Source organism: Bubalus bubalis, chromosome 23 (genome assembly GCF_019923935.1).
Source record: "Bubalus bubalis isolate 160015118507 breed Murrah chromosome 23, NDDB_SH_1, whole genome shotgun sequence".
NCBI classification, from domain to species: Eukaryota; Metazoa; Chordata; class Mammalia; order Artiodactyla; family Bovidae; genus Bubalus; species Bubalus bubalis.
In genome coordinates this window covers 23,884,245-23,904,633 of record NC_059179.1, presented here as the reverse complement: position 1 = coordinate 23,904,633, position 20,389 = coordinate 23,884,245, and the positions used below count along the sequence as shown (strand labels likewise).

Below are 20,389 nucleotides of genomic sequence, written 5' to 3'. Positions count from 1 at the left end.
TAAATAAAGAACATCATATGCAGATTTCCTGAGAGTGGCAGACCAAAGTCAAACAAAATGCCCTACCAGGCAGGGGTCATATTTCCTGGGCAGGTTTTTTTTTTTTTTAAATTGAGATATAATTTGACAAATAACTGGGCAGGACTTGATAACTGATTACCACAGGGTTTTCTAGGCAATCAACAATAACAAACAGAAACATTATCTTGAGATTACAATACTAATGCATCTCTCAATGGATATACAAAACCATGAATCCTAATTGTAAAGTCAAGTAAAATGCTGGGCTTTTGTAGTAAGCAGGATGCTAATTCTCATCCTTCTGGACATTTGCCTACTAGGTAAGGCTATTGCAGCTCCACATGCTTTCTGTATGGAAGGCCTGCTCTTCCTTTTCTGAATGCGATTTACCCCTGTATGAATCCATAGTTCAGTATGAACTGGGCTAATATTTAGGTTTCAAGAACTAGTAACCAATAAAAATGTACAACTTACATTTTTACAAAGAGGACTAGCTTTCTTTTCAAAGCCACCTTATACACTGATTCTGCTAACCTGGGGCTAACATGAGGATGGTTGCCAAGCAAGAGTCACGATCTCAACACCTTGTGTTAATATAAACATTTCCTCTTGTTCCTTAAAGGTTACAAAGCCCTTGTATGAGTATCACCACATTCTACTCTAACAATCACAGGAGATGATCTTATATCCTTTTAATAGTGAGGAAGCCAAGGGCATTTCTCAGTTGGGAGACCCATAAATGATGGAACTTAGGCTGTCACCCAGGTCTTCTTGACCTAGTTAAGAATGTCCCTGTCCTCTCACTAGCAGTGAAAACAGAAGATCATCTTCAGGTTTACAGCAGATACCTACTAATTATATGGGGTTCAACAGGCTTGTGCTCACACTGGGTGTCAGTTTGCACTTGACAATGGAGATGCTGGCCCATGGAACTCAGTAACCTGCACCAGGGCAGTGAGAAGATGCATGGGGGCAGGGGAGGCTTCAAACCTCAGAATTCTTGACCTTCTCTTGCTTTCTAACTGTAACATCTCTGGGTGCCTGAGACACCGTGTGACGCAGTAAATGAGGACCAAGGTCACAACACAGACTTGTCTGGAGACATCCCCTCCCCTTCATGGGTGATTTTTAAGTTTGAGGTTTATAAGGAAGGTATTTCCTAGCAACACAGCATGTCATTAGGCATTGTGACCACAAGGTGGTACTCCAAGCCCTGTTTACCTGCCTGCCCTGCTGTGCTGTGCTGACTCCTGTTCAGCTCTTTTTGACCCCATGGACTGTAGCCCGCCAGGCTCCTCTGTCCATGGGGTTTCTCCAGGCAAGAAGACTGGAGTGGATAGCCTATCCCTTCTCCAGGGGATCTTCCTAACCCAGGAACCGGGGTCTCCTGCACTGCAGGTGGATTCTTTACTAGCTGAGCTACCAGGGAAGCCCACCTGCCTGCCCAGTTAAAGCAAAGGAAGCTAGAGAGAGACTACTCAAGTCCCATCCCAGAGGTGAGCCAAGTCTCTGCAGCCACATTCCCATTAGCACAGGCCCCGCATTCTGGCATTTTGTGTCAGAGAACTGGATTGATACCCTGAAGGCATACCCACCCTTACTTGGCCGACTTAACTGTCCAGCTCTCTAGTTAAGAAGAACTATAGGCAATGGATATGTATCAACAACCTCAATTATCCTCAGAAAAGTGAAAATTTAAAAAGTCCAGAATAGTTAACACCTAAAAGATTCAACAGTATCTAGTGGTGGCCAGGTGGACGTGAGGCAACTGGAACCCTCGTTAGCAGGGGCAGGCGTGTGGAAACTCCTCAGCCACTCTGGGAAACTGTCAAGAGCTATTAACACGGGCCCCAACATCCCGCTCTTACATATAGACCTGACAGAAGTGTCTTCACCAAGGGACATGTGCAGTGTTACTGCCACACAATTCACAGTTGCCTCCAACGTGAAGCTACCCCTGTGTCCACCGAAAAGAACAAACGCACTGGTGTATATTCACACTGTGGAACACTATACGGCCATGAGAAGAAAGACTGTAAGCTCGCACAGCAGTACAGATGAAGGTGACCAGGACAACCCTGGGTGGGAGAAGCCAGATTCAGTGTAATAATTCCACTGACCTGAAGTTCAAAAAGAGGCAAAACTCGTCAAGGCTCAGAAGTCAAGACAGTGGTTACTCTGGGGAGACAGTAACTAAAAGGGAGGGTGGGGTGTCGGGGGGTGGTTTCCTCTGAGGGTTGGTGATGCCCTTTCTGTCCCCTGATTTGGGAGTTGGTCTACACAGGAGAGCTGAGTTTGTGAAAACGCTCAGAGGCATCTATGTACGAGGTGAGCAGTGTTGTTTGTATGCAACTTCAATAAAAAGTTCATAAAGTAAAGAAACAAGCATTGTGTTTAGCCAGCAGGTACAGAGATAACAGTGACAGTACAGGGCCTTATTTCCTGACCCCTAGCCCTGCCCTGAGGCTGACCAGGACACTCACCTGGGGAGGCTGTAAGGGCCATCACACCATAGTATGAAAAAGCACTGGCTTCAAACTTCATACCTTCTTTTCCAGCTTCTACTTCCACTTTCCCCTGTGAAAAGGAAAAAGGGAGCATTTTCAGCCTATTTATATGAACCTCTTTGTAAATTCTATGCAAGATTTAGTCCTTCCTCAGATTTTGGTCTAAATTCCTTTCCCAACAATACCAAGGAAGTAAAAAGCCTCAGGTAGTAGCCCTTTCCCACTTAGACAGAGGAGAGGGTTAATCCATCTTAAATATGAGAAACTGGATTTAGCTGGAGGTGCACTGGGGATGGTAGTCTGATGTTTAATTTCCATGAGTTCACTTAGTAGTCCACAGCACCCCAGTTTGTGGATTCAAGAGCCCTCCCAGGAATAGAAGAATGGGGCTCTTGCCCCATTCAAGGGGCAACACTGAGAAAGCACTCTGTGACCGTCATCCAGACAGTCCCATGGGAGCCTGAGTCGGAGCAGAGTCAGGGTCAAGGGCCAACATGGTTTGTGACCATGAAACAAGGAGGACTAAACCAGTTCCTGAGGGCAGAACTCACTCTTCTCTCCCTATCATAGTCGTGACCAATTGAGCAAACACCCCGCAGGCCAATCCCTGGTCATCCAGACACCCAAGAGGCACCATAACACTATGGTACTCCTCTTGTCTTGGAAAAGCACCTTAAGAAATGTCTTTCCATTAGGACAAGACCTCTTCTAAGGTTCTTCCTTCTTTCCTTCCTCTAACTTGATCACAACTTCTTCACTCTCACCATTTCTTCTGGGACAGGCTGTACTTTACTTATTCCCCCAGCCTTAGGGGTCACCATAATCTTTTCATGGTAGGTGATATCAACATGCATTTTTCTGGGCTACTGGAAAACCCTCATCTGCAAGTTGTATTCTAAATTTCTAAGCCAAGGATCAGGAAAGTTCTTACTCATCTTACCTGTAATTCTTGCCTCTCTGGTAAGAGTGTACCTTCATGGTACATCCTTTACCATGCAGAAACAAAACTTAAGCTACCATTTACTGAAGAGGAACTGTGCCAACAATCACACAGCTTTATTAATTCACTTAATGCTCACAATGCTATGAAGCAGACACAATCACCACCCTCATATAAATCAGGAGAATGGGGCTCAGAAAGATGAAGTGACCCAAGAACAAGCTCTTAATCAGTATGCTACACTGTCACCCACGAATCCAAACCCTCATCACTGTGATCACTCCCTTTTATTCTACACTAAATTCCCATTTATGGAAGTCTTTTCTCGAATCCCTTCCTCAGAAAACCATCTGTTGTCTCTCTTTTAGGTTTTCCTTCCCTCAATGGAAAATACTAGTTTTATCAATCTCCAACCAATTCTCTTGCTATTATACAAAATCAACCTGCAAACCAAAAGGTGCTAAAACCCTGACCACACAGGGTCCTATAGGAGAGGCTGGGCAGCCTTGTGAGAAGACAGCCTTTGTGCTCCAAGAGCACACAGTTCAGGTAAGGGGAGAGCACATGAAACGCCATGATACAAGGCAGTGAACAAAAATTCCACATAAGGAAAAAGACAAGAACACAAGGACTTCAGGGAGAGAGAAAAAAATTACTTTCTGTTCTTGTATAAAGACAAATTTTACACAGGAAGGAATATCTAAGGAGGTGTAGGATTTGAGCCAAGAGAAGGGAACAGTGTCAAGGAAGGTCAGAGGTGGGCAACAGCAGGCTCAGTGGGTTTACCAGGGAAGAAGGGGAGAGGAGTTTGAAGAGAGTTTGGTGAGCAGGTCGGACTGTGGAGCTCCTTGAAGGATGGGTCAGCTCAGTAAGGTTCTTGAGAAGGTTTCAGGAAGATCAAGTCTAGATGTACACAAAGGCAGTAACTACAGGACTGGAAAAAGATCGCCATGAGAGGAGCCATGGATAAAGAATGAACATAATTTAGTGAAACCGTAAGGGAGAAAAGCATAAGGAGAGAAAGGAGGGGTGTCGAAAATTCCAAGAAAAGTTTGCTCTGAGTGACTTGAAGAACGGGGACTCCATGCATGGAGGTGGAAACACTAGAAAGGGCAGTAATGGGACCTGGGAAGAGAGGACGAACACCCTTCAAGAAAACAAGACCTTTCGAAGAGCCCATCAAAAAGGTTGAAATGGAAGAACAAAGGTCAGGGAAAAGGTCAGCATTGGAGATGGGGATGTGAGAGAGAAGAGAAAAGGGGGTGGAACGAGAAAAGGAGCAACTGCAGACCGTGACTGAGAGGAGGAGGAAAAACAGACAGAAGTAGAACCACACGGCCGCATCACCACAGAGGCGCGGAAGAACCTCAGAGTGAACGGACGGATGACCGCATCACCGCCGAGAGGACGAGGGGAAGAACCTCAGAGAAAAGGGAGGGACGACCGCATCACCGCAGAGAGGAAGAGGGGAAGAACCTCAGAGTGAAGGGACGGACGACTGCGTCACCGCCGAGAGGACAAGGGGAAGAACCTCAGAGAAAAGGGAGGGACGACCGCATCACCGCAGAGAGGAAGAACCTCAGAGTGAAGGGACAGACGACCGCGTCACCGCAGAGACGAAGAGGGGAAGAACCTCAGAGTGAAGGGATGGACGACCGCGTCAGGCAGAGAGTAAGAACTTCAGAGTGAAGGGACGGACGACTGCGTCACCGCAGACACGAAGAGGGGAAGAACCTCAGAGTGAAGGGACTGACGACCGCGTCACAACAGAGAGGAGGAGCGGAAGGACCTCAGAGTGAAGGGACGGTCACCTCACCAAGGAAGGCACTGTGGCCTGAGGGGGGTCTTTTCCCAAAGAAATCAGACAATGGATGAAAAGGGAGGGCAGGCGGGACAAAGCACAGGAGGCAGGGCCACAGAGGGGAGATGGCAGCAGGGTGAGGAGGGTGCTGTGGGGTTAATGAGGGCTGTTCTGTTGTTTTTGTTGTTTAGTTGCTAAGTTATGTCTGACTCTAACACTCTTGCCTGGAGAATCCCAGGGACGGCGGGGCCTGGTGGGCTGCCGTCTATGGGGTCGCATAGAGTCGGACACGACTGAAGCGACTTAGCAGGAGCAGCAACACCATGGACTGTAGCCCGCCAGGCTCCTCTGTCCATGGGATTTCCCGGGCAAGAATACTGGAGTGGGTTGTTGTCATTTCCAGGCAGAAAGGGAGGACAGTTAGTGGAGGGAGAAGAGGTGGGAACTTAGGGAGCAAACGCCAAAAGCTGGCGGGAAAGAATAGGAGGCAGGGTCCCTGAGAGAGGTAGGGAAGGACAATATTCAGAAATGGTAAGCAACAGAAATGGAAGTGCCCGTTAGTGGATACCTTCAGTTATATATCCATTTTGTCATGGACTCATCCTTGATTTTGTATCAGGGAGCTAGGATGCACATAGATGCTATTTGAAAATGTCTGCCTTGGTGATTGTAAACTCAAAAGTGGCTGCAAGACCATCTCGTAACCTGCATTTCTACGCAGAAAATCAGGAGGCAGGATCAAATGCCGTAAAGACTCGTAATGACGTCCATCTTTATGAACCACCCGTTGATCTGGATCTTTTAATTTTTTTTTTTTTTTTTTTAAAGAACAAGTGACAGGGCCTTCTGTGTTCTATGTCCCTGCAAATGGGTATCAGCTCTGGAAACTCTGGGCATTCTGGCCTCTCAAGAGACTCCCCACAAGCTGTCAGTTAGACCAGAACGGCTGCTCAAAAATTCTCAGCCCCCTCAGGTGATCTCTCCCTGCTCCCTAAGACTGGCTGGCAGGCAGAGGAAGATCAGCTACCTTCCTTGTGGAGTCTACCGAGTCTAGATCCATCAGATTAAAGGCAGGTATACTAGGTCAGTGGTTCCCAGCTTGGATCCCAAAAACTAGGTCCATCTTCCTTCTCAGGAACAAAGAGAGAGTTGCCACATTTTTATTTCATAAGAGATTTTTTTTTTTTTAAAAAACACACAGCTATCTGTGTGAGACCATGATTTCACAGAAGCCCAGATATTTTAATCCCCAATATAGAAAATACATAATTTCAGAATGTGTGCTTAGTCGCTCAGTCGTGTCGGACTCTGTGACCCCATGGACGGTAGCCCACTAGGCTCTTCTATTCATGGGGATTGCCAGGCAAGAATACTGGAGTGGGTTGCCATGTCCTCCTCCAAGGGATCTTCCCAACCCAGGGATCGAACCCAGGTCTGAATTGCAGGCAGATTCTTTACCAGCTGAGCCACCAGGGAAACAAACTGAATACACACAGCTGCATGAAGAACTCATTGCCACTGTCCTTTTTCCCCCTCATTTTGCCTCAAACTGGAGAAAACTTGGTCAAGTATCAAGCATTTAGGAACTGCTGCCCTAGGCTAGTCTTGCTTCATTTATAAAACGTTAGTAGAGAAGACGAACCCTATGGTTCTTTCAGTTCTAACATTCTGTGACTCTACAACCCCCCAGAACTACCCAGACCTCCTTCTCTAGAGTGAGGCTTTCCTGACCGGCAAGTTTTAAAAACATCCAGTGAACATATTTTTATTCATCTGTGTGTGTCAATGACTCATAAAAGTGACCATTTTCAAGTAAACCTGCAGCTGCTGCTGCAAAGTCACTTCAGTTGTGTCCAACTCTGTGCAACCCCATAGACGGCAGCCCACCGGACCTCCCCATCCCTGGGATTCTCCAGGCAAGAACACTGGAGTGGGTTGCCATTTCCTTCTCCAATGCATGAAAGTGAAAAGTGAAAGTGAAGTCGCTCAGTTGTGTCCAACTCTAGTGACCCCATGGACTGCAGCCTACCAGGCTCCTCCGTCCATGGGATTCTCTAGGCAAAAGTACTGGAGTGGGGTGCCATTAAGTACACAAAACAGGGCTGTCCTTTGAGGAAATAAATATCTTGCTGGGCTCAAAACTCAATCAGGGAACTTCTCAGATAACAACTTTCTATATAGGGAAGGGGCTATGTATCAATTTTACTTTTGAAACATTCATGGCTTTGCTCTAGCCTGTCACCAAAAAAAAAATTGGGACAGGGCAGGACAGACTCCCAAAGGAAGAAGGGGCATCACATGGGTAAACTGACAAACAGGAAGAAGGCTTCACTGCCCCAAGCAAAGCTGCTGGCTCCTCGAGTAAAGTGACTCCCACAGGATCCCACCTTTCCTTGGAAAAAGGTGTAACTCCTTTCAAAGTTTCCAAGCATCCACAAAGTGCTCAGCGATCATGTGGACCTGGCCTCTAGGGAGAAGCCTCAGCTGTCCTTGCTGGCACGAACAAGGTCAAGCGATCAGTGGAGGCCATGGGCTCATGGCTGAAGACCCTCAGATCCCATATGCTGAGCAGCTACTTGGTCTCCTGCTCGCTCTGGAATTGAGTTCTCTTTTTATTTCCTGTTTTTCAAATCATCATCACAAGTAGGCTTTGACACGTACAGGGAGATACCATTAAATGCCAGGTCACCAGCACTACCCAATAGGAAGAGGAACACCACCCATCCATTCTAAAGCAATATTTTTCAATCTGGAGTCCACAGATGTTGTCCTGGGACTCAGCAAGTTCATAAATGCTTAAACTAAAAAAAATTTTTTTTGACGGTCAAAAATTAATGTACACATATTTCAGGCTATCTCATTGACCATCATCTAACCAAGTGCTACCACCAGATGTCAGTGCCAGCACTTGCCTTTACTGCTCAAATCTCTGTTGGGAAGCTGTTCTTACTACATAAATCATTGTGGCTAAGCCTTCTACTCATCCAAATGGGAGTTTGTTAAGACTCCACCCTAGATGTAATGAATCCTCAAGAGATTCCCAAGCACACTGAAGTGTGAGAAGCACTGAGCCAAAGAGAAAGCAGCGAGGAGGACTAAACATAGAAATAATCCGGTCACACCCAGCAGAGGCCAACTAACAGCACAACATACTGTACAAACATACAAAGTAGCTCAAACTGAGCACAGGGCTGGAGGGTGCCTTCCTCGCCAGGTGCAGGGGAGCCGAGTGCGCTGGATGCAAGAGCAACAGTCTGGGACCACTGGTACTTTCCTGTCAGCCAAACAACATCATTTACACATTTAAAGTATTAATTACAAACTTGTTCTCTTTATTGTTCTATACAAGAGTTCTCAGCTCAAAGGGTTCAAAAGGAACTTATATTGGTTTCATATTGGGTTGGCCAAAGAGTTTTTTGAGGTTTTTCTGTAAGGTGTTATGGAAAAACTCAAATGAACTCTTTAGCCAACCCAATATTTATACATACTTTTTTTAAAAAAATAGGGTTGACGCTAGGTAGCTAATTTTTTTCATTAACGTGACTGTGTTATCAGTACATGAGTCAAGAGTGAGGAAATACTGTCCACTGAGACACATAAGATCCTGCAACTCAAAACTCCATGAGAAGGTTTGATATTGAAGGCTTAAAATTCCTTTCCCAAATAGCAGGTGAAATGATGTTAAGTATTGTGTTTTTTGTTCACTGTTCATCATGGATTTTTACAGAGATTTTTTTTGGTGGGGGTAGAGGGTTTATTTTCTAAAATCAAGAATGGATGTTTACCTCTGTCAGTTGCCTTTTTGATAACTATCGACAGTATAAGGATTTTTTCTTTTACTGCTTTCTTAATTAACATGGCATATTTTAGTTTTGTTGTCCTTTTATTAAACTGGCCCTGAATTTCTAAAATAATCCTAATTCAGTCACAGTGAATAACTCTTTGGGTCTACTGTTGGTTTCTAACTGCTATCTTTTTATTTAGGACTTCTCCATCAATGTGGATAAGTGAGACTGGGCCACAGTAGTATTTACTCAGACTTAATTAGATAAGGCCATGTTGTCCTAAAGAATGCATATGATAGTCAATCATTTTTTTTTCTATTTGTGTAATATAGAAATTGAGTTCTTTAAAGTCTCAACTTTTCCCCCAAGCGATTCTTTTGATTCTAGCTGCTTTTCGGGGGGGCAAGGGAGAACTTCTAGTTTTGCTTTTTCTCTTATCACATTAATTATGGCGTGAGAATACTGAGTTTGTTCATCTTTTAGAAGAACCAATCTTGATTTTGTTTATATGTAGAGTTTTTTCATTTTAAAAGTTATTTTCATGATAATCTATTATTTAATTTGTTCTTTTGAGTTTGTTGCTTTGCTCTTTTTCTATTACAGAAAATTATAGGTATCTTTTTTCTTATGCAAATACTTACAGAAATAAAAGTTTAAAATTTACCATATTATGTATACAGTATTTATATTATTTAATAGTCTTATGGTATTTTATGATAATCTATATATTTTCTCCCTAATTCAGTTGCTACTTAGGGTTTTTAGTTTGCCATTAATTCACAATTTTTAACATTTTTAAACAGGTAGTACATACACATGGAAATTCAAAAAGAGAAGTAAGTTTCCCTTCCACCCTATTCCTAGTTCTTCAAACCTCCTCCTCAGAGGCAATGATTATTATGTGTGTGTAAAGGAAGAATGTAGGTTCCTTTAACACAAATAAGAACATCTTATACTGTCTGTTATATACACATCTTTGTAAGAGAACTGACCACAATTTTAAAATAGCTCTGTACTTTTCAATTATGCATTTTTGTTTAATTTTATTTCATTATGATCTGTGCAGATTGTTTTTATGAAATTTCTCTCTGAATTTACTAGACATTACATGTGACAGCAAATGACCAATTTTTATGAAGTCACATAAAATGTTTTTAAAAGTGTACTTCCCTAGTTTTATATTTAATTTTCTTCAACTTGGTTAATTTTGTTTTATTATGTACACAATTTAAAACTAATATTTTTTCTTCCGTTTTTATGATGGTAGAAAAAAATTTTCCATCAAAATTATGTTCCTATCCATTTCCATTATTTTATTAAGTTATTTAAGGTATGTAGAGCCAATAAAGTTTTCTTTCACTATCTACTGTATTTTTATCAAAATACATTTTATTTAAAAAAACTATTCTCTCAGATAAAACTTGAAAGTGCCTTTTTATTCATCTGTAGTGGGAGGTATGTGCCCCATAACCTATAGGATATTCTTTTAATTAAGCTTACTTGAGTGGTTTGCCCTTTGAATAAATTTATTTCATCTAGGGTTTAAACTCAAAATGATGTTTCTATTTATAATTATATTCCAGACATCAATCATTTGATAAGAGTTTTCAAGTGTCTTCAGAAGAGGGCAGCTCGCTAGCCCTGGGAAAGGAAGGGAAGGCAGCTACTTCTGCTTTCTACTAATTTAATGCTCTTAAAATACAGTGGAACATATTCAATAATCTGGCATGAATTTCCAGTGATGGATTAGTGAATTTTAGCTTGGACTATACTCTGTATGGGGCTTCCCAGGTGGCTCAGTGGTAAAGAATCTGCCTGCCAAGGCAGGAGACACAGGTTTGATCCCTGGGTCTGATAGAATCCCCGGAGGAGGAAATGGCAACTCACTCCAGGATTCTTGCTGGGAAATCCCACGGACAGAGGAGCCTGGAGGGCTACAGTCCATGGGGTCACAAACAGATATGACTGAGCGACTGGGCATATGTTAGACTGACAGGGTATTAGATTTCATTTTGTCATACTCTGCGTACCTCAAGTAACTGGCTGGCTCACAAGAACATGACTTTCACCAAACTCTATAATTTGAACACCTCCATAAATCCTATAAATCTTTATAAAACCCTCATGACATCATCAGTTCCAAGAACTTGTCACATTTACAAAAATATTTAACATGACACAGGTATTCAAATATAGTTACACAGACCTAAAAGTCTTCTGAAAAATATCTTTAAAGATTTACTTATAAAGGAACAAAGATTATGAAGTCCCTCTTCCATAAAGTCTACTTTTAGATCTATCAGCCAAGAAATGGCTTTCTTACATACCAATAGAGCATTAATGAATCAGAATTCATAAATGCTAACTATATAAAAATCAACAATTGAAAGCCATAGAGTTTCTACTATTACTGAAATTCACAATGTCAACCCTCAGAGTTCTCCGAAATAAACTGTCTTTAATGTCATTTAGCTTCTCTAGGTTTAAGGAATATTCATATTGACCTTTTATGAGAAACATGAATGCTTTTCCTTCACTGTAGTAAATAAAATTAATTCCCAATAGCCCCCTCAGAGTTTCAAGCTCATCTATCCCCAGAGAAACAAAAAACACAGTTCAGGACTGAATGGGACTAAGTTTAGTAGAAGCATTAGGGTACTGACTTAGAAAACCTGCAAACAGAAGTTTCCAAGAAACACCCTATGAAAGCAGCATATACCCAGTTAATCCAGACTTTTCTACAACTCCTGACTTCTGCATCCAGAATTCACTGTACAGGCCAAACACAGGGCATGAACACAACACTTCCCAGAGTTTCCAACATCTAGACATTTGATAAACGTTACTTTCAAACAAAAGAACTTTAGTTCATTTAGATAACTAGGACTTACTAGATGCAAACTGTAGATGGCCCTCTGCTGCTGCTAAGTCGCTTCAGTCGTGTCTCCGACTCTTAGTGACCCCATGGACTGCAGCCCACCAGGCTCCTCAGTCCATGGGATTTTCCAGGCAAGAATACTGGAGTGGGGTGCCATTGCCTTCTCCTATAGATGGGCCTACCAAGTGCTAATTATACTCTTACAAAGATCCTTCCAATTCTTATTAGGAAGTAACCAAGAAACAGGAGAATGCTAAAAGGGCTAGTATTCTTGTACTGAAATACACTCAGAATTCCCATAAAAGTAATTGTTCACTAAAGAGGTATAAGAAATCAATAAAACTAGCACACTGTTCTTTGTACTATGCATGTTGGTCTCCATGCCAAGAACTGTGCTCTACCAGGTGAAACTGTGAGATAACAAGGGCCTCCTGTCAACTCAAGCACAGAAGCCCCTCTAAGAGGACTCAGAATGGAGAGACCTTCTCACCTTATATAGTGGATTATGTTATAGTAAAGAAGGAGGTAAGTAACCACTGCCGTGAGAGGCTGTGATTACCCATCAGTTGCTCATTAAAACAATCTGGTTAGTAACCAGAAATAAAAGCAATACATTTGGGTTTTTCCATAACACCTTACAGGAAAACCCAAACGAACTTTTGGGCCAACCCAATAAATGGATTATTTTGACAACATTAAGAGAAGAGATAATAAGGAATCTCTAAGAAGCTGTGTAAGGCCAAGTCTTAATGAGGGGTGGAAAAAAGAAGACAATGAAAAGAAGACCCAAGGAACTCACAACACTGACATTTCAAGTGTCCAGCCAAGATTTAGACACACACAGTTAATTCCCCAAACTCTTCCAAAAAACAAACACCTGAATTCACCCTTCTTCAAAGGAATGCCTCAATGCCTCAGCAATCACCAAGTGCCTATCTGTACTGGAAATTAAAGTAACTAACGACACTGCTTTTGCAGATACGAAAACAGGGAGATGAAATTCTCCCACATATAAGGCCACCCCAGAAGTTAAGTGTGCAATCCTTGACACCCATTCACCTACACCAAGTCTCCTCAGAGCTGGAAGGGTGGGTACTCAATGAGATCAAACAACTATTGATTAATACTTCTGACCTGCAAAATGAGAACGAAGTAGTCTACAGGTTTGTTTCGCTGGTAGAGGTAGTATTCTGGAGCTTTCTTGTTCTTCTCATCATACTTCAGTTCCTGGATGACATTGGGGTGCTTTAGCAGCCTTAGAAGGATCTTCTCTGACATCTGGGATGGGCTAAATGCTTCTACTTCTATAGATATAAACACAACTCGATATTACACTTCAAATGGATGGAAAAAATGATGCTAGTGATTAAAGTGTTTAAAGAATACTTGGAATCGAAGCAATACAGCATGGATTAATGAGACTTCCGTTTCGTGATCCACTGGGGGCAGATAACCTGGGAGAAATTAGAAAATGCTGAATTCTCATGTTTGTTGCTTTAGAATTTTTCTTTTTCAACCTGTCATTGGTATCAGGTATCATTAAAAAAAAAAAAAAAAACCCTCATTTTCTGACTGACACAAAGGAAAATCAACCAGAAGCAGGCTCCATGACTGCCAGGACACCCTGCAACAGGCCACAAAAGACTGACTGTCCAACAACAGCCAAAGGAAGAAGCAGAGGTCAGGAAGCGTCTAGGCGTGGGTTAGTACCAGGTGCTCAGACGCAGTGCTCACATCTCATTCTCCCATCGACTACCCTGAGAAAGTCTGGAAACAGGAAGGTAGAGATTCAGAATAAAAGCAAGGCACGTGCACACAGCAACATGCACTCCAGCTTGCTATTAAAAAAAGTAATGTTGATCTGAATTGATAAAGATAGTGATTTCATTTAAAATAACAAAACCCCAAGTTACTGACTTAAGGGTGCTATACTAAAAGTGAACTTTATGGTATCTCTGAGGCAGAATAAGATAACATCTAACTTGTGGTTCTTAAATGATGAAGAACAATATTATCAGAAATAAAAAAAATAAGTTAAAGATATTGTTCATATGTCTTAAAAGGTTTTTAATTATGTTATATGTGAGACCTATAGATTCTGCATTAGTTCAGTGACTTTTTTGTAATAACAAAATGAGATAGTACATCACAGAAGTTTTGGAAAATACAGAAAGAGAGAAAGAAGAAAATAAACCTATAAACCAACCACTCATAACCATTCTGAGCAATTGGTGAGTATTTCTTTCCCATACCTCACCTAGGCATGAGTACCATGTACATACGTGTGTGTGTACACTAAAAAATACAAGGATAATCTTGTGTACACATGGTTTTATACTGTTTCTTCTTACTTTACACTAAGTATTTTCACATGTGGTAAGTATTATATGATAAGCCTTTCGAGGTATCTGAAAAAATGATCTTAAAGAGTGTATAACATTCCATCACGTGGTTGCTGTCAGCCTTCTTTTCAAAATATCTCAAGTACACTGCATTCAGTTGAAAGGCACTGGCTGCCCCTCTTGGACACAGACGTCTTCTACAGGCCACTGGGCACTCTCAGATTCTCTCACACTTCCCCCTGGCCAACAGAGCTCACCCTTCACCTAGAGAGCCATCTGGGGATGTGAGCAGGGTCAGTCAGTCTCTCAAATCCGTTCGACCTTGACCTCCCTGGAGCAGTCACTGCCGGCTGGGTTGGTGGTTTTAATAATGTGAACACTTGCCTCCTGGAATGGGCCTGAGTTAACAATCTGCTTTGAAGAGGCCATCAGGAAATCTATGTCAGAGTTCTGAGGATTTCTGATTTCATTACAACCAGAAAGGGTAAAGATTTAATTTTGAGAATTTATTGTTCTTCACTGCAAATCATAGCACCTGTGTCACCACTGATGTCCAACTGTTCTTCCGAGGCAAGCTGAAGAGAGAGCTACTCAATGCCTGACACACCGAGATGGGGTCTGGTGTGCACTGTCCGCCTGCTCCGCCAGCTGGCTCTCCCCTGGACTGAGCTGAAGCGGATGGCCTGGCCTACCGTTCACATGCAGTGTGGCACTAACATTCATCCTTACCTTTCAGACCAATTTTAAGTTACTGGTCCACCCCTGGTAAATGTCTCAGAGGGTTCATGCCGACACTGAACATAGGAGAGGAGAGAATTTAAAAAGAAAAAAAACAAAACAAAACAAACAAAACAAAAAAAACAAAACACAAAAGTGGCATTACTTATCACCCCAGTTCCCAGGCTCCACCCCCAGCCCACCCCAGTCAGCGTGGGTGAGAAACTTGCTCCAGGGTTGGCAGAGATTTCAAACTGTGATAAGCGCACTTGCCTGTTGCTAGGAAACGGTGCATGGCCAAGAGAAGCTGTGGTGATATTTTAACCTTCATCTCGCTGTCTGTTTGCTTAAAGGCAGAAAAATCTTGCTTTCTTTCTCGATGGGCCACTTTCTTTTTCGTTCTGTTATCAGCTGAGGGAGGAATGAGAAAAGGAAAAAGTAAGGAAACACATTCCATTAGATCAGGGCTCTTTTTGAACGAAAAATGACAAGATATATTGGAAAGGCTAAGCTCGCTCTCCAGATGGTGGGCACGCTACATGCAAACAGCACGTGGAGAGGGGAGGGACAGAGAACCCTCATCGGATCAGTGCAGCACAGGCGTGGCTATGACACAATCCAGAGTACGAAATCACAGGCAACATGATTAGGGATGACTGTGGACACACGCTGGGAAGATCTACAGGGCCCTTCTAAGTATTATTAATGGGCAGCTGTGGACAAAAATCCTCCCCTGGTAGAGCCTTTACACAACCACGCAGCGACAGGACATGAGCCCAGAGTGCACATAGGCTCCTGCTACTCAGGCTGCCACACAGCAGGAAGAACAATCACGCTACAGAAGACACAGAGAAGCGTGTCTCTGCCTGCCTCTACTGAAAGAGAACACACACACACACACACAACCTCGAGAAACGAACAAGAACACTTTCACAGAACAGTGATTATTTGTGATTGATTTTAATAATATTATCTGTTGATTTTTAATAATATTTGTTGATCTTAGTAATAATACCCCAGACCATGAGACCCTCAAGGTCAAGCAAATACGAAGGAGTGATTCAGAACAGAGGTCAGCACATTTCCTCTGCAAAGGGCTGGACAGTAAATATTTCAGGCTTGCGGGCCATGTACGCTCTGTTGCAACTACAACTCTGCTGTTGAGCAAAAAGAAGCCATGTGAAAATGAATTAGCAGGGCTGTGCTGCAGTAAAACTTTATTCCGGATATGACATTTTAATTCTGTATCATTTTTACGTGTCACAAAATAATATTCTTTTGACTTTTTAACAACTGAAAAAATGTTAAAAAAATTTTTTTTAGCTTGTAAGTGTAGTTTGCCAATCCTTGATCTTGAACGTGTCAAATGCAAAACTTCTGAGTATTTTTCTGGACAAAGTAATGAACTAGAAAAAACTAGGTTAGAGACAATTTGCTTGCTTTTCCTAATTGCTTGCTTTCCGCCCTCAAGAATCAGGAGTCTTTACATTACCATTTCATGCCTAAGGCAAAACAGTGATGACTAATCAGGCTTGTCCTGGGGAGAAGGCAATCACAACCTGGAATTTTCCTCTGTCCCAAATTCTCTTTAAAGTCAGGCAGCAAAAATCAAGGCAAGCATTCTGAATCATTTTCTAATGTCAAAGGTCGTCATCATCCCTGAACTGAATCAAGACTATCCTTGAAACACAAGTTCAGTATCTCATCTCAGGAAGCCATGTATGAAATCAGTCTCATCAAGGTTTAAAAGAAGTGAGCTGAAGTGCAGACATAAAGGCACATAAATGTCTAGAGTATCTTTCTTACACTGAGGATTACCCCTGGGGAAACACAGAAATATGCAGAGACACACTTGGTATTCAACAGTCTCTGTGAGGAAGGATGAAAAGAATGTAAACACACAATTAACAATATTCTCTATTATGAAAGCTCTGATTATTCTCCAAGAGTCCAAAGGATAAAACACATAGGGACCCGGGTTGTTTAAAGAAGACTATACAGATGTGAGGAAAAAAATAAGATCCATTTAGGAAGCAGGTCAAGAACTAAATATTAATTTTTTTTTTTTTTTTTTAAGGGTGGATGGAAGACTTTTGTTTTAAAATGAAGGACATTCCCTTTCCAATAGGCCTGAATAAAATGACTCTGCTTTGAGCAAGGCTGGTTTTGTCCTTGGTGCTCCAGGCCACCTGAACGGTCCCTTTTCCCCTCCAATTCAAGCTTGAAAAGCTCAACAGGATACAAAGAGCCCAAATTCTCCTTCTCTATACCACCTTTGACAGCCGCTAACATCTCAGGCCTCAGGCCATCTTTGGCATTAAGAAACTCTTTAAAGAGTATTACTTTGCTAAGAGTGAGGCTGAGGAAATCCAACAGTTGTGGATTTAATAGGACAGAATGCAGGTTCATTGCCCAGCCCAGGATCGAGCCTGTGCGTGTGTGCTAAGTCACTTCAGTCGTGTTTGACTCTGTGTGACCCTAAGGACTGCAGTGCACCAGTCCATGGGATTCTCCAGGCAAGAGAATCCTGGAGTGGGTTGCCATGCCCTCCTCCAGGGGATCTTCCCAATCCAGGGATCGAACCTGCATCTCTTAAAACGTCTCCTACACTGGCAGGCGGGTTCTTTACCACTAGCGCCACCTGGGAAGCCCCAGAATCAAGCCTACTCCTGGGCAAACAGGTGTGGATACCCACCTTCCCCGATCCAAGCCTACCTCCCAAAAGGCAGAGAAACAGAACGAGAAAGACACGCCTTTACTGTGTACCCTAACCTGTCCTGCTCTTGCTATATACTCCGCAGTGACAACACTACCCCAGCAAAACTACGCCTGCAAACTTCACCTCTATCCCGACCCATGGGTACTAGAACGAGGCAATTTCAACAGTTGCTATCCACAAACCCTTCTCAGTTTTTACGCATTTGAATTATGACTTTAAGTAGAGGCAGAAACTTAACTGAAACAGTTTGCTTAACTGTGTAAAATGAAAGCCAAGAATGGAGTTCTCTGTTCAGGGCAAGTAATGCCCAGCTCAGAAGCAGCTGGCTTTTCAAAGAAAAAAACCATGGCCAGTTGATATTACAGGACCTGCCTCTTCTTCCTCTGCGGTGGAAGGACTGGTGTATACTTGTAGGTGGTACCCAGCCTACACACACTGTGTGTTATTAGAAATAGACAGACAACAGCTGGAGAGATGTCAGATGACTCACAAACAACATGGCAAATAAAAGCAAAGGTTTTGCAAAATTATACTCAGGCAACGGTACTCACTGTATAAATCTGTTTCATCTAGAATCTCAGATTTGATGATTTCTTCAATCACATCCTCTAATGTGACAATTCCCAGAACTTCATAAAATGGATCCCCCTCTCCCTCATTGTTTACTCGCTGCACGATAGCCAGGTGAGATTTACCTTTAAAGAAAAGAAAGCAAAGAGGTAATTTTCAGAGGTGATTTTCTCAATTTCCTGAATGAAATCTTATAAAGGATTATGTTAAAAATAGCAGCAAACACAGATACCAGATTATCAAAGTCTACCTTTCAGCATTTAAAAATGGTTTAGAAATGTTTGTCCACAAACAAATGGCAAAGCTTCATGGGCCATCAAAAGTAAGACCAGTTAAGCCAAAACAGCATCATCATCTACACACCAGGCACCACCATGGTGCCATGTGCTTCTTAATGGAGTTGGTCTCTGGTTATGTCAGCTGTTCCTTTGTGACCATTTAGCAACTGCTGCTTTACCTGAGGACAGCAGTTCTCAAAGTGTGGTCTGTGGACCCCTAGGGGTACCCAGGACCATTTTAGGAAAGTCAGAAAGGCCAAATACTTTGCATTTAGATTACTAAAATGTTTCTGGAGTTTTCTACTGTGTTGGTATTTGCACCAATGGTATAAAAGTGCCTCAGCACAAGTCAAGGCAGCGGTAGTAGCAGGTCACTACCAGTGGTCACTGTCTTCTCACACACACACACACACACACACACACACACACACACAGTAAAAGGGGGAAAATCTGTTCAAGTATCCTTTAAATTAGGAGTTTGGGATTAAAACATACAAATTACTATGGATAAAATCTATAGCCATCAAGGACCTACTGTATAGCACAGGGAACTATACTCAATATCTTGTGAGAACCTACAATGGAAGAGAATTTTTAAAAGTATATAAAACTGAATCACTTTGCTATACACCTGAAATTAACAGAACACTGTAAATCAACTGTATTTCAATTAAAAATTGTAAAAATAATTCTTTTCCGGAGGGAAAAAAATATCCTTGATGATACAGTAGAAGTAATCAGCTTCATTAAATCTTGATTCCTGGGACTTGTCTTTCAATATTGTACATGACAAATTGAAAAGTACCATAAAACATTGCTGTTGCATTCTGAAGTATGATAGTTGTTTTGAGGAAAAGGACTCATGCAAACTGAGTTGCAAGTTGGATCAATTTTTTCACCAAACATTTTAAAGAATAACTACCAAGCTATGGTTATTTAGACTTGGATATTTGGCAGACATTTTCTTGAAAATGAACACGATGAGCCTATTACATTTAGGAAAACAACAGCAGCGTTCACTGCCAAACAGAACATCCGAGCTTTCAAGGGAAAATTAGGGTTTCTGGAAACTTGGATCCACCACCGTGAAACTTGAGAGCTTCTCAGTGAAGACTTACCTGATGGAGACAGGTGGTGCTATTAACAAATGTGATTTGTAAAGTACTGAACAACAAAATGTGTCAACAGTTCAAAGATCTGCCTAACTCTGTGAACCAGTATTCTCCAAATGACCATGGCCATGATGTTACCAAATCATGCATGGGTAAACGATTTATTCAAAATGCAATGCATAACAGTGGATTTTAAAAAACTTTTTATTTTGCAGTAATTTTAGATTTACAGAAAAGTGACAGAGTTCTTGTATACCCTTTACTCAATTTCCCCCTCCCACTATTAACACCTTACTTTACCATGATATATTCATCAAAACCAGAAGTTGACACTGATATGGTAACAGTAAGTACATTCTAGATTTTATTTGGATTTCACCAGTTTTTCCATTAATGTCCTCTTTCTGTTCAAGTATCCAGTCTTGAGGACCACACTGCACTTAGCTATCGTGTCTTCCCAGTTTCCTCTGGTCTATGACAGTTTCCCAGTCTGCCCTTGTTTTTCACGAGCTTGAAAATCAAGGAGTTCTGGTCAGGTACTCTGTAGAATATCTTCTGATTTGGGCATACTTTTTGGATGTTTTTCTCACAATTAGACTGGGGTTGTGTTTTTTCGTTATAGGACATCAGGGCTCTCATCATCACAGGCAACGTCCACGGTCACTGTGTGGCCAGGGCAGTGTTCCCCAGGTTTCTCCACTGCAAAAGTTACCCCTTTT

At 42.1% G+C, this 20,389-nt stretch overlaps 1 protein-coding gene across 4 annotated transcripts in view; it reads right to left on the bottom strand.

Annotated features, from left to right (window-relative positions):
* Positions 1 to 20,389, bottom strand: part of CNNM2 (cyclin and CBS domain divalent metal cation transport mediator 2) — a 186,963-nt gene that overhangs the window by 15,075 nt on the left and 151,499 nt on the right. For 2 of the 4 annotated variants that reach the window (XM_006067763.4, XM_006067764.4), the window contains exons 2-5: positions 18,262 to 18,405; positions 15,265 to 15,402; positions 13,067 to 13,236; positions 2,505 to 2,598 (exon numbers count right to left, since the gene is read on the bottom strand). In XM_006067763.4, coding sequence (XP_006067825.1) covers positions 2,505 to 2,598; positions 13,067 to 13,236; positions 15,265 to 15,402; positions 18,262 to 18,405 — 546 coding nt within the window. Of the gene's footprint in view, positions 1 to 2,504; positions 2,599 to 13,066; positions 13,237 to 15,003; positions 15,069 to 15,264; positions 15,403 to 18,257; positions 18,406 to 20,389 lie in introns of those variants that run through there. The other 2 variants (XR_006547876.2, XR_003106248.3) reach the window with 2 other exon arrangements.